This window comes from Sabethes cyaneus, chromosome 3 (assembly GCF_943734655.1).
Source record: "Sabethes cyaneus chromosome 3, idSabCyanKW18_F2, whole genome shotgun sequence".
In the NCBI taxonomy this organism is placed as follows: domain Eukaryota; kingdom Metazoa; phylum Arthropoda; class Insecta; order Diptera; family Culicidae; genus Sabethes; species Sabethes cyaneus.
This window is the reverse complement of record NC_071355.1, coordinates 63806185-63821130: the sequence shown is the minus strand read 5'-3', so window position 1 is coordinate 63821130 and position 14946 is coordinate 63806185. Positions and strand designations below refer to the sequence as shown.

Here is a 14946-nt window from a genome sequence, read left to right as displayed (position 1 = left end):
CGCTACTATTCAATAAAGGTTGGAGGTTTTTTCTTCGTGGATGACTTGAAAATCTATCTTTCAGTCAAACGTCAATCGAGGACTACAGAATATAAGGGAGCTTTTAGACTTGTTTAGTGACTGATGCGCAAGGAATCAATTGTTATTAGGTATGGAGCCATACTGATTAGGGTATAACAGGCCTTAACAGGTCTTAAATATGACAAGGCCTGCGTAGCATAATCTCTCTATCTATTCCGGTCTATGGCAACTGGTCTCCAGTTCCGCGGGCACCCAGTGCTCGCCAGATCTCGATCCACCTGATCTTGCCACCTCGCTCGCTGTGTCCCTCTTCGTCTTGTTCTTAGCGGATTCGATGCGACCATTTTTGCAGGATAGTTGTCCGGCATTCTAGCAATATGTCCTGCCCAACGTATCCGTCCAGCTTTAACCACTTTCTGAATACTTGGTTCGCCGTAGAGACGCCTGAGCTCGTGGTTCATACTTCCCCTCAAAACACCGTTCTCTTGCACATCGCCCAGGCTGGTTCTTAGCACCCGCCGTTCGAAAACTCCAAGTGCTCGTAGGTCCTCTTCTAGCAGTGTCCACGTTTCGTACCTGTAGAAGATAACCAGTCTAATTAGCGTTTTGTACAGTGTGCACTTTGTACGGAGGCTTATATAGTTCGACCGCAAGTGTTTATAAAGTCCGTTGTAGCACCGAATTCCGCTGATAATACGCCTTTTAATCTCACGGCTGGTACTGTTATCCTCTGTTGCCAGTGGGACAAGGTATACGAACTCGTCGACTACCTCAAACTCATCTTCGTCGATTACTACGGTACTGCCCAAGCGGGTCATGTCACACTCGGTCCCGTCCGTCCAGATAAATATGTCTAAAACGAAGTATATGCTTCGTTTTAGACGTATTTGTCTTCAACCCAATCTTCTCTGCTTCGCGCTTAAGTCGCGCTTAAAAGATTCGAATGGATCCGACAATCCACCCGAGATTCTCACACAGCACTGGATCCCATCCATCTTAGTCATGATAAATCTAGTAAGCTTACCCGGAAAGCCGTTTTCGTTCAAAATTTTTCAATGCTCTTATCGGTTTACACTATCATATGTGGCTTTGAAATCGGTGAACAGGTAATGCGTGGGGACTTGGAATTCGCGGCACTTCTGGAAGATCTGCCGCAGGGTGAAAATTTGGTCCGTTGTAGACCGACCCTCCATGAAGCCGGCCTAGTAGCTTCCCACAAATCTATTGGCTATTAGCGATAGTCGATGGAAGATGATTATTGGGACAGCACTTTGTAGGCGACATTCAGCATAGTGATCGCTCGGTAGTTCTAACAATCCAACTTATCGTCCTTCTTGTAGATACGGTAGATAACCTCGTCTTTCAATTCCTCCGGTAGTGTTTCCGTACCCCAAATCTTGAGAATCAGTTGATGCAGACAGCCGAACAACTTGTCCGGGCCCATTTTAATAAGTTTCTCTCCAATGCCATCTCTTCCCGCTGCTTTGTTGTTCTTTAGTTGCTAGACGGCTTCTTTAACTTTCCTTATCGATGGGGTCACTTCCTCCGCTGTCATGGTCTTCTGCCTGCACACCATTCAGGTGTTCATAGTAGTACTGCTTCCATCTTTCGATCACCGCATGTTCTCTCGAACCAGTGGTAGAACTCCTTCTTAGCATCATCGGATTTATCATTTCTCGGCGCATAGACGTTGATTAGATTCTAGTTGAAGAATTTACCCGTAATTCTCAACACACATTTACGGTCATCCACTGTATCATTCGTTGCTCTTACTTTTCCAACACTACGAAACCGACTCCATGTTCTGCCTTTTTACCAGCACTGCAATAGATGTGGTACTTGAAAGAAGTGCCTGCACTAGGGTCTTCTGCGCGCCCTTGTATCGATTTGGGTTTTATTATACTCTTATGATGACTTTTATAAATAAAGTTGGTCATGTTTATAACGCGCAACTTAATACTCCTGAATATATGATTAAGATATAACTTAATATTGCAATCATCTATACTGCTTTATAATTCACAGTCATGAGCTGTATATGAGGATGCGCACGACTGCAAAACAACTTTATGTGTTCAGTTTGTTTTGATACACTCTAATCATTGTACAATTCCAATGTAAAATTGGCATGCATACGATTTAGTGTGAACTTTCTATTACATACGATGTTGTATTATCTGGGAACTCACTTTCTTCGGAATTTGGCTACCGAATTTCCTGAAAAACAGCGATTTCCACTTTGAGTCGATGTAGCTCTCAAGCGTGTTCGGACATTCCATGTACCGAGTTTCTAATCGTTATTCATTAATCGTTTCCATGTTCTTTGCGGTATACTATCATACCAGGGTTACGATAACTACACTCAGCTACCCTGCACCTGGGAAACAGACGTCCAAGCTCGGATCCCCTAGTTCAGCTGCTTTAGTATTTTGGACAAGCGTTACGCCTCCTCTATTTTGGACATTTTCCATTTGATTTTGCCGTAAAAGTCCAAAATAGAGTACGCGTAACGCCTGTCCAAAATATATAAATCACCCTACAAGAAGCATTTCCAGAAATTGCCATCGATCGTCATCATTTGATTCGGATTTACGAGAAGCGCTGGCATAGGGAGCTATGCAGATGGTTTAGACCAGTGATGGTCATGGGCGATCTAATTTGGCCCGCATCATGTCTATGCCTGGGCCCACTGGTTTAGACCTAAGAAGAGGGCGTTACCAGGGGGGTTGACAGACAGCTATTTTTGACACTCCTTACAGATAATTTAGGGTGGTCCACTGCATTTTATTAACTAAGGTTTGAACATATTGTTCATAATTATTAACGTTCTATTTATCTATATATCCTAGTAGAATGATCTGCATCTGCATTCCGTCAAATTGCAACTAATCATAGTCAAAAAAAGCCAGCTTTAGTATGTTATATCTAATATAAGCTGGAGCTAAACATTCCAACGTAGGTTCTACGTTCTATTATTCCCAAAACTGTGAGTTTCAATTATATTAAAACAACACAACACAACACAACACAACACAACACAACACAACACAACACAACACAACACAACACAACACAGCACAACACAACACAACACAACACAACACAACACAACACAACACAACACAACACAACACAACACAACACAACACAACACAACACAACACAACACAACACAACACAACACAACACAACACAACACAACACAACACAACACAACACAACACAACACAACACAACACAACACAACACAACACAACACAACACAACACAACACAACACAACACAACACAACACAACACAACACAACACAACACAACACAACACAACACAACACAACACAACACAACACAACACAACACAACACAACACAACACAACACAACACAACACAACACAACACAACACAACACAACACAACACAACACAACACAACACAACACAACACAACACAACACAACACAACACAACACAACACAACACAACACAACACAACACAACACAACACAACACAACACAACACAACACAACACAACACAACACAACACAACACAACACAACACAACACAACACAACACAACACAACACAACACAACACAACACAACACAACACAACACAACACAACACAACACAACACAACACAACACAACACAACACAACACAACACAACACAACACAACACAACACAACACAACACAACACAACACAGCACAACACAACACAACACAACACAGCACAACACAACACAACACAACACAACACAACACAACACAAATAGACGAGTACCAAAAAATCAAATTCTCACTTTGAATTGGGTTGTGCTCACCCAACCAATGTTTTGCGGCAGCCGGTCGAGAATATGTCCAAAGTAATAATAAGTTTTCTTTCTTATGACTGGCACGAGGGTTATTAATGCAGTGGTGTTCCGATTATATCTATACCTGGTTTAATCTATACCCGAATTTAGGTACCCCCGATTTTGTCTACCTTTTTTAAATTGACATTTCGGCATGAAAATTTGGAAGATTTCATGAACTTATGCATAACAGGGAATATTTCTCTGTATTTTATAGTTTACTATATGGCATCTTTGGTACACTTAAGTACTTTTTCTACACGGTTTGGTATTTCGATTATTAAGAACGGGACAACTTCGGGACCATTAATTTATTTCTCAATACATTTGCAAGAGGCCCGACATTCGTCACGTAGGTTGTAAATAATCTCTAACTTGACCCGTTTATGAGTAATCGAAAAAAAAACAAACCGTGTAAAAAAAGACTTGAGTGTATGTAATTATATACAGAATGGGTATAATAATGCTGAAGTCAAATACGCAATGTAACTTCCATTTATTTTGTAACGCATAATTTTAACATTTCATAATGATCCTTTGCTATATTTTTCTATACCGTAACGCTTACGGGCACATCCCGTCCCCGCTAGAAACTATGGTTATCACCTTTCTTTCCTTAAAAATTCAAATCTTTTGAACCATTGAACCGATTTTAATAATTTTATTACCAAATAAAAGGAATTTTATGAGCTTTTCAGAAAAAAAAAAACAATAAACTGACGTTCTTTTTATGATTGCAAAAACATTTTTTGTACGAGCCTTGAAACTCTTAAAATCACTTCAAATATTTAAAATATTCGTTTTTGCCTTTCTACTATATAAATATGTAGTATCAAGGTATAGCAATTACTCGAATACCCGTAAATGGAAAGAAAATTTTATTTTTTCATTATACTTTCAATGGCAAGTTAGTTGTTTACATACGATATCAAAACACAGATATCTGACATTTTTAGTTTTTGAGATATTTTTTTTCAAGAAATAAAGATACGAAAATGCAATGGACTCGCATAGCGTTTTATTTTAGAGACTCATTTCTTTGTCAAAAAACCTCTTTTATTACAAGTAAAAACAAAAACCATGTGTCTCCATTGTATTCTCGATACTTTATGAAAACTTAGAATTTCTTTGGTCTACACACCATGGAAACATAAAAAGTGGTTGTTTTCAATGTTTTTGCGATAATAAAAAAAGTTTTGGCTTTAGTCCAATATTTTTTTTCTTAAAAGCTCATTAAAATATTTTCCATTTGGATTAACATAATTGAAATCGGTTCAATGGTTCAAAAGTTATGAATTATCAAAGAAAATAACAGGTGGAAAAAATGGTAACTTTTGGGACCACACTGACTCAGAAAAGAAAACCCTAAGTAGGGTATGTTGTTGCTTCGTCGTAATTGCCTATTTTCGTCCTATCAAACACACATTATTAAAAATATCAGGGTTTTTATGACACACAATACATAATACATGTCAGTTCACTACGATTGATCGCGTATGATAATCAACAATCATACGCGATCAATCAAAGTGAACTAAGATCTATTGAAATGCTTTTTTTTATTCAAGAATTCCTAGCAGCCTATTTCCTACGTTTTTTCATGCGACGAAGAAGAAAATGTCAACAAATCGTTTCAATTTCCGTCATTCACAAAATGAAAATAACTCAGTCAACGAATTGTCGTTATTCTGCAGCCGGGAACACTTGCATAACTAGCAGAAATTTTTGCATAATAACATTTGTCACGCTGTCCTACACAAATACACGCGCCCATTTCGTAAACATTGTTGTGGTTTTTAGTTCGGACGAATTTTGAAAAATTTTGATGGACGAATTTTAAAACGGTACGACGAATTTAGGAAATAAAGTCGGTTGCGTAATTTCAATAAAATGCTTTAATAATCGCTTTTTAGTGGATTCTAAGTGCACGGATCGGAAGTTTAGTGTGTTTGAGTCAAATCAGTACATGAACTTTTGGAGTATTCATTAAATCCATCCAAGAAATGATGAAAATTAAATTGGCTGTACTTACTAGGACGGGCATTAGAAATAAACCCTACCAATTAAAAATACGGATCTAATATTTACTAATATCTAATATCTACCAAAAATTTTCGGATGGGTAGATAAAATCGGTAAACCACTGTATTATGTTTGAATGACTGAGTGTAACTCTGGTTTCATATCCGAAAGCTATACTGTGTCACAGTGTATTATTATGATATTTTCCGTTATATAATATTTTATATTTCCTTTTACCCTTAATATATTTGTGCATTCTTTTTTATTCAATTTTGTTTTATTTGCTTTTGTGTTATTTCTTTTCATTTCCTGTTTTGATTTTGATCATGGACCTTACGCTACCGTTATTGATTTCGATTACCCTTGATCGTATTGCTACAATTGAAAACCCCACACTCATCATCGAACAACCGCGCACTGATGTTACCTGGCTTGCATGACACGAACCATCCCTACACCCTGCACGCACCAGGACCCGCAGAGCTAGTCAAGATGTGATACTGTCCAAAAGTTCAGACAGTCTCAGCCCGCCCTTCAGAAGGTTAGTTAATTATATGGTTTTATTTTTTTTCCCTGTTTATTATTATCTGGTTTTTAGCGTCAAAACTGCTTACTTAACATGATTTTCAGAAATTAATTCGTTTTGAGTTTATTGTACCCAACTTAATTTCCGCTAATCATGTGGCGACTGGTATAAACACTTTATTTTGAATCATCTGAACAACACTACAATTTTTTTGCGCACGCTCTTGTCGCACTTTAATGAGCTGTTGAAGTGACCAGTTCCTGGACACCATCGATCATCAAACCACACTGTAAGAGGGCTGATGTAAACTGATCATAAGCATCTTCAGTTAACGCGAGTGCGTCGTCGTTGTTTATTCATTCGTTTCTTATCGCGTATAAATATGTTCATACAAAGTCAACCCACCTTACGGTACATTACCTCGAGCCTAAAGGTTACGGGAGACGGGGCGCATGTCAAAAGGGCTAGGCGTCATGCAAGGCAAACGTACTGGAAGAATCGAAAGGAGCGATAAATTTTTATCGCACGGGATAGTAGTCACCTTAGGTAGTAGCATAAATAATTATAGCTGCAGACTTGTGATAAGATAAATTAGTAAATTTTTTGCTGACTATTAATGAGATCTTGGCGGGCGTTCAACAACGCGATGGCTAAGCTGCACACATTATTTTGATTCTAAGCTTTGTGGTATGAAGATATCAGTTGCGTTGCAGTGATTGATTTAAAGACCCAAGTAAAAGTGTAATTCAAGGTAACAAGTGAAAGTTGTTTGAAATGAAGCTTAAATCTTATTTGCAAAGAAGATTACAAGTTAATCGGCATATTCGATGGTAATTTTTAAAATATGGAAAATGAAATTTGGCAAACATTCTGTTAGAAGGTAGCAAAATTATACGCTTCAGATTATTGACACACCATAGAAATTTTTTATACAAAAATCCATTAAGACCCTGATGACCCTGAAAGAAAAAAAAAATACAGGTAGTTCCTAAGCCGTATTAAAGTCATTCGTCATTGAAAAAGGCGTGCTGTTTGTTTACTTCTTGTTGAAAGGTTAAAAGATCTTGAGACGTCTTATCACCTGGTTGATGTTCTTCCGGCAGGTAGCTTAAGTTGTCGAATTCAGCTGGGAACCAGCAGATTATGTCACCGAACAAGGCGTATTTATCTAGCGGTTGATCTCCCAAAATATCTTCGTGTCGGTCAAGATCAACCGCTAGGTTGACTTGCCCTTTGCGTTTAGGGTTCAAGATTTTTCTAGGTTGTGCTGGTGATTCATTGCTTTTTTTGAAATCGAAAAATAGTTGTTTACAGTTAATGGGTGCGGTTTTTTTCTCTGCGATTCAACACCACAGCCAGGAAACGACACGAGAGTAGTACTGCACGGATCAGTGAAATCAACTACTGCTACATTAGTTCGAAACCGTTAGATTTACCATTCACAAAGCAGTTTATATTTGGAGGCCCTACCTTTCCTAGTTCATACCGGTTGTCTGGTTATGGTGTCCTTGCTCTTATGCCGCCCATTACGACGAAGTCGTTCGTTCGATGAATGGCGCAGCGCAGCGCCCGTTCAATAACAATCAATGACTTGAAACGATCCGGCTGGCCTCATAGGAGTGAGTTTGTCCGTCCGCGCGCCGTCTCCTAATTGATCCAGCAGTGGACCGTTATTTTCTCCAAATGGTTACCCGCGCGGGAAACCACGGCATGGGTGCATTGTTCCATTGACTGCGGTTCACGGTCAGCCAGCAGTGGTGGTAACAATACCGCATTGTTCGAACTGGAAATTGAGGAATGGAGCTGTTTGATTTTGCTCGTATGTTTTGGTGACCAATCAAATCGAACCAAATCGAATGTTAGCTTGTTTTTCAATTTCAATCGATTTTTTCTAAGCTGTTTGTATCAATTTTTACGGATAGTCGATATAAATTCCATAAAACCTGTTGATAGTTGGTGTCAGGTTTGTTCTGTAATAGAAGAGAGTCACTAAAATGCATAAGAATATATATAAAACATTATAGGACGATTTCTGGTTCAAATTCCAAAATGCTGCAAATAATTTGACAGACTAACATTTTTAAATTCGGAACGCACGTAGTACATTAATATAAAATTAGCACCATATATGCTTCTTGCTGCTGTATTCACTACTCAAATTGACACACATTGTGCACTTTTTTTCCTTAAATTGAGTTACGCGAAATCTCAAAGTCTACCGTCATCAAAAACTAATTTGAACAATTTATTCAAAAGGCAATTGTTGACGAATTCAAAAGCAAAAATTATCACCTCGCGAAATTAGAAAACCAATCACGGTTAGGTTCTAAATTTTCAGTAAACGTTTCGTCATTCTGCAAATTGGCGTTCCCATTTACTATCATCGGCAACAAACGATAACACTGCGTAACAAGTTTGATAAAGAAAAATCCCTCCGATTATCCGAACAGTTTGAAATCATTTTGCATGCAAAGTGATACAATTTCTTATCGGTTTTCTAGAAATTTGGTTCCACTCTATCGCTAAAATCTCTGGTTCCAGTAGACCGATTATGACCTAAATTAAGGTAATTAAATTTACTGCCTGTCGTCATTATACTTTGACAGGTTGTGAGAGATGCTATTCATACTACGAAAGACATTTTTACCTTTGTTATACTATAACAAAGGTTTAAAAATTGGTCGAAAAAAACGAAGTTGATCCGAGGACCGGAGGGCCGAGTCACATATACCAATCGATAAGGTTCGACGAATTGAGCAATGTGTGTGTGTGTGTGTGTGTGTGTGTGTGTGTGTGTGTGTGTGTGTGTGTGTGTGTGTGTGTGTGTGTGTGTGTGTGTGTGTGTGTGTGTGTGTGTGTGTGTGTGTGTGTGTGTGTGTGTGTGTGTGTGTGTGTGTGTGTGTGTGTGTGTGTGTGTGTGTGTGTGTGTGTGTGTGTGTGTGTGTGTGTGTGTGTGTGTGTGTGTGTGTGTGTGTGTGTGTGTGTGTGTGTGTGTGTGTGTGTGTGTGTGTGTGTGTGTGTGTGTGTGTGTGTGTGTGTGTGTGTGTGTGTGTGTGTGTGTGTGTGTGTGTGTGTGTGTGTGTGTGTGTGTGTGTGTGTGTGTGTGTGTGTGTGTGTGTGTGTGTGTGTGTGTGTGTGTGTGTGTGTGTGTGTGTGTGTGTGTGTGTGTGTGTGTGTGTGTGTGTGTGTGTGTGTGTGTGTGTGTGTGTGTGTGTGTGTGTGTGTGTGTGTGTGTGTGTGTGTGTGTGTGTGTGTGTGTGTGTGTGTGTGTGTGTGTGTGTGTGTGTGTGTGTGTGTGTGTGTGTGTGTGTGTGTGTGTGTTTAGTACTGTGTATCTTCTTCTGCTTTAAAAATAGAATTTTAGTACGGATTATGGAAATGTGCGAAACTGGAATTAAATTGGAATAACATTTTCATTGCTAGGCCGTCGCAACGGTTTATCCCTCCAAACATTTCAATGACTGGTTCGGTTTGAACTAAAATTTAAGTACTGTACAACATTTTTGTATTAAATATGCATTAATATGGAAAAATAAACACTGGTTTCTACTCCTTTGTTTCGGTTTTGAAGGTTTGATGTCATTATTTTTTTCTTGCCCCCCCCCCCCCCCTTGAACAATATTTCGAGACCAGGACATAAACTTTTTTCCAAATTTGTATAAGCCTTATTTTAGTATCAAACAGGAGGCCTTAACGCTGTGAACATATCTTAAATCTTATTAGAACTGGCCTTACCAGTCAAAAGTTATTTGAAAAACATTGATGAAATTATTTAAGCAAACTTTACTGATATGAACCAAATAGAAAAAAAACGCGATCATGTGCTCTAGCGTAAAAATGCTTAATTTTCCAGGTGGTGTGTCTTTGGAAAAGTTTATTTAAAAAATCTGGTGCAACTTTTTACACTATTAGGGTGACCGTAAATTTACCTATTAGGGTGATACAAGTTTTTGTGTTTTTTTTAAATGCGTCCGAAAAAGTACAGTGTCTCCACAACAGTTATAGAACACAGTAAAATAAGCAACTTTGCTGTACATAGTAACTATCCATATCTTACTGGTTGCGAAGCGTAACGATTTTTTTTTAAATGCAGCGAAAATTAAAAAGTTGAGATCGAAAAGCGGTTACGTCACAATTTAGATAAGTAATTTTTACACGTCAAAAAAAATTCACCCAAATCGATCCTCTAAGATGCTGCGATACACGCACAGTCGCTGAAAACATATGATTTCGAGGAGAGCGCGTTTAAACTATTGTACAGCACTGCACTTCCCTTCAAGTAATCCAACAGTTTTACTGTAAATTCTCAACGAGGCCACGTACCGAAAAATACTATGGGCTCAACATTTCTAAAGATAAAAGCCTTCTGAAAATGCAAAAAAAAAACAAGTTTTTCGACTTTCCAGTGAGGGTTTCCCTTAAATATCAATCCTGCCCAAGAACCTTGCACACGATTTTTTGATTGCTTTCAAGTATTCTACAAATCTGTCAGTATGCATGCATATGTGTTGATGATAACTGCCATTACTGCCTATAAATGCAAAACAGTCCCATGTGATTTCACCACTTTTGAGATGAGCCTGTGAATCATCTTTAAATTGTTCATGCTTTGAATATTGCGAACAGTAATGTTATGTTTGTTTCCAAAATTTTGAAAAAAAAATGAAACTATGTCAGTTACAAGTTACAAACAAACGCATAACAGTCTCAGTAGTGAAAATATAACAATAAACATCTGCTTTTAGAAAATGCCTGGACCGATTTGGCTGAATAACTAACAAATGCAGAGTTTTGTGGCCTAGAAGAATTCTATTGAACAGAATTTGGATCGGATGTACGGTTCCGAAGATATTCCGGAACAACACGTCCGGGAATGTTCCGGATCGGGGATCAGTTTCTGAATTCAGCTAAAGTACAACATATGACATCTTTAAGTACTCAAAATTGCAAAAGTAGCTCATTTGTCGACATATAAAGTGTCCAGGGTTACATTGGCCACAGCTGGACACACTCTAGGAACGTTCCGAATACATCCAGGAAAACGGACAGTTGCTCACTTAAACCAAACCCCAGAATGTCACCCCGCTATTAACTCAAAATAACAAATTATACAAATAAAAGGAAGACATTTTTTGATTGCTTTGGAATATTATACAAATTTATCAGTACACTAGAGGACCCGGCAAACTTCGTACTGCCACAAATTGGACTGAATGTTTCAGATTGTACCTTTTAGATGAACTGAGAGAACTGCCGGTTTTTATAAAACGGAGTGTATTACAGGTATAAGTAGAATTTTGTAGTTTTTTAAGGAGTTCAACGTTTCTTGAATCGATTAAACACCAAATTTTCAGATAAGATGTCTAACTAACAATCGTTTTAAGACATTAGTAAGAAATGACAATCTGACAAAATCTCAAAATTTATTATTGGTTATACGTTGAAGACATGTCAGTTTAAAAGTTGGTTTATCAATTCCCAATACTCAATGGTTGAATTGATGGAAGTTGCTACGAACCTTGTCTTATAAACTCTACTGATTGTTGACTTATTTTTTGTAAAAAGTTAATTTCGATGGCATAAACAGCACCTTATTTTAGTCTACTGCCTAATTATATGCAATATACGTTAAAGCATTCCTGAAAACAGAATCATTACACCACCAACTATATTTAATTGATGCTGAAATATGTCATTGTTCTATGTAACGCTCTCGAACACTTTTTACTCGCTTTAGTACTTTCGTCCCATTATCGTCTTCCTATTCTGTTTGCTGGTTCTTAAGTTAACCAACAACAGTCATGCAATATTTATTTTTATTTTTATTCATAAATTAATTGATTAGGATTAAACGAAATAATTACATTGCCGAATCTCAATAACTGTAATTCGCAAACTACGTTAGTATTAATTACTGATTCAGTTAACTTCATTATTCCACAAAATGAATTGACGTGTTAATTTCATTTCTAACACTAATTTTTCGAGTTTTCCAATCTCTTCAGTAAATTTTCCAATCTTTCTCGCCGTAAAGACATTGCGGTGGTGGAAACAAACACAATAAAAAAAGACCACTCAAATCGGCCGCTCCGTTCTCAAGTGATGCGCGGTCGAACTTTTTCACTCCTCTTTTATATATAAGATTACATAGACATGCATATGTATTGATGATAACTATCATAGTGTTATAAAAAAGTTGAGTTCCGAAGGCGCGTCAAATTCTAACTCAAATGACAAATGAGATGGTATAACAAAGGTTCCTTTCACCAATAGGTGGATTAAATCGGGGTTTTTCTCCAAATTTCCGACAAAATTTTTCGTGGAGATTGATAATTCCCGTTGTAGCTTTTTTGGTAATATCAGAAGAAAGATTATGAAACAAAGGTGTTTTATAGTATCGCTAGAGTGGGACAAGACGTCAAGGGAAAAGAGCGGAAAAGTAGATAAAAGAAGGGTGATTGTAGCAGCATTTACTAGCGTCGTAGTTCGTTATGCCGGATACGAGTTCAACGGAGAGGACGATAGTAGAAGAAAGTAATGAAACAAAGCTGCTTGTTTTGGGACACAAGATAGAGTGGAAAATTAGGACAGGGAGGGTCATTTAAGCAACGCTTATAAGGTATGAGCACCGTTCATCTTTATCCCAGCCGGAGGATCCGCGTAACCAAATATAACCGGATGAGCTTCAGTTTAGACCAACGTTAATAGAGCAGTTCCAGGTGACATGAGTAAACAGTTCAAGTTGACCTTCTCCTATTATAACCCCTCTAAGGTCTACATCATTTTTAGCAACGCTAAATTCACTAAAATGAGCGTAACTTTTATATCTTTTAATATTTTTTCACCAAATTTGGGAATTTTGCCGGAAATATTTTCTATTATCATAATATCTATAGATAATGGTCATATGTCATAAGGTCGCGGAGTTATTCCGGAGTTCCTTGGGGGACCGTGACATGGCATGGTGAGGGAGTGGGATGCCGTACAAGAAACGCAAGATTCACGGGGTAACGGAGACTACAACGAAGAAGAGGCTGGACAGAGCAAAACTGATACTTTCGCTGCACGCTGGTCAGGAGTTTGTGTTTTCTGATGAGAAACTCTTCATCTTGCAACAGCCGCACGATGTCCAAAATGATCGGCTGTGGGTGCCGACATTGACCAGCCTCCCTACGTCCCACATAAACATCCCGCGTAATCTTATATAAATGGAAACACATCGGACTCGTATAAATGTACACATGTTGTAAGCACAATGTGTAAATTTCATCGTATGTAATGCACACGATGATTGATATACGAATTAATAGTAAAAATCGTAAACAGGTCGAAAGATAATCGGGTTATGCTTAGCGAATATCGCATATGACGATTTCTTAGATTTAGTTACCAACAATGGCTATCATGAAGATGTAATCGTATTTAATTACAGTTTTCATCGGATTATGTTTTGCAAAATGTCTTGGTGACATCGTTTTAGATTTATATACAAGCAGTGATAATCATGAGATTCTAGGTGCATTAAAATATGGTTTGCATCAAACACGTTCAAATTTGTTGTTATTTCTTTACAACAAAAACAACAAAATAGAGAGATTTCAAGGATACGTTCTTAATGCAGATTTGTCAACCAAAAATATCAACGGTTTCTTCGTTTTTATTTTAAATTTAAATATCTATTTATCTCTTTTGTTAAAATTGAACTTATTTTTACTGTGGCGGAATATTTAAAAAAGTATTATCTGGTTTGAAAAACTTTTACAATTACCTTTTTAACTATTTTAAAAACCACGTAACGTAACGTTTTAAAAATTAAAAATGTTAAAAGTAGAAACTCATCATTTGTTAGGTATTTCTCTGATGATCATTTTTTAGATATTTCTCTCTAAGTGAACGAACGGAAATCTTAAAATTTACCAAGGAGGGTATTTCTCAGAACTGAGCTAGTCTAGATTATAATCCATTCCGCTAATCTAAATGCCTTAATATCAGTGCATCTTATGGCTTTTCAGAAGAAACGCAAATGTTAAGTGGAATTGGACAAAGACATTCAGCATTAAACTGGTCCAGTAAAAATAATGTTTGATGCTTATTGTTGTAAGCAATGTTGAGCTGTCCTATAGCATCTAAATGTTCAGCATTCTTTTTTAAACAACTTTTAATTTCTTTTTAAGCGCTTCTGAAATAACAGACGACATTTTTGTACTTGAGCTTTAATAATGTTATCTCCATCTAATCAAATATGAATATGCGTATAACGTATTCTAATGTATATTTATCACAATCTGTACCACGGAATGATAAGAAAGGTACTGCATATCATTTCATGAAGTCAGCATTATCATTAAAATTAACGATCAAATGCAAACTTATTTACGACACTGTAATTCAGTCACAATTGACACAAACTCGTATGTCGGATGAGAATAAATCAAATCCGTACTTACATGTTCAATGCATCAGATACGATCTCATTGCTTACATATACGATGACTTCGGTTTAAGATGTGCAAAAATATCATTG

The 14946-nt window shown here is 37.5% G+C and overlaps 1 protein-coding gene across 3 annotated transcripts in view; it reads left to right on the top strand.

Moving 5' to 3' along the window:
- Positions 1 to 14946, top strand: part of LOC128742004 (nuclear receptor coactivator 7) — a 464218-nt gene that overhangs the window by 302423 nt on the left and 146849 nt on the right. For all 3 annotated transcript variants that reach the window (XM_053838175.1, XM_053838174.1, XM_053838176.1), the window contains one exon: positions 6369 to 6437. In XM_053838175.1, the coding sequence (XP_053694150.1) occupies positions 6369 to 6437 (69 nt within the window). The remainder of the gene's footprint in view (positions 1 to 6368; positions 6438 to 14946) is intronic.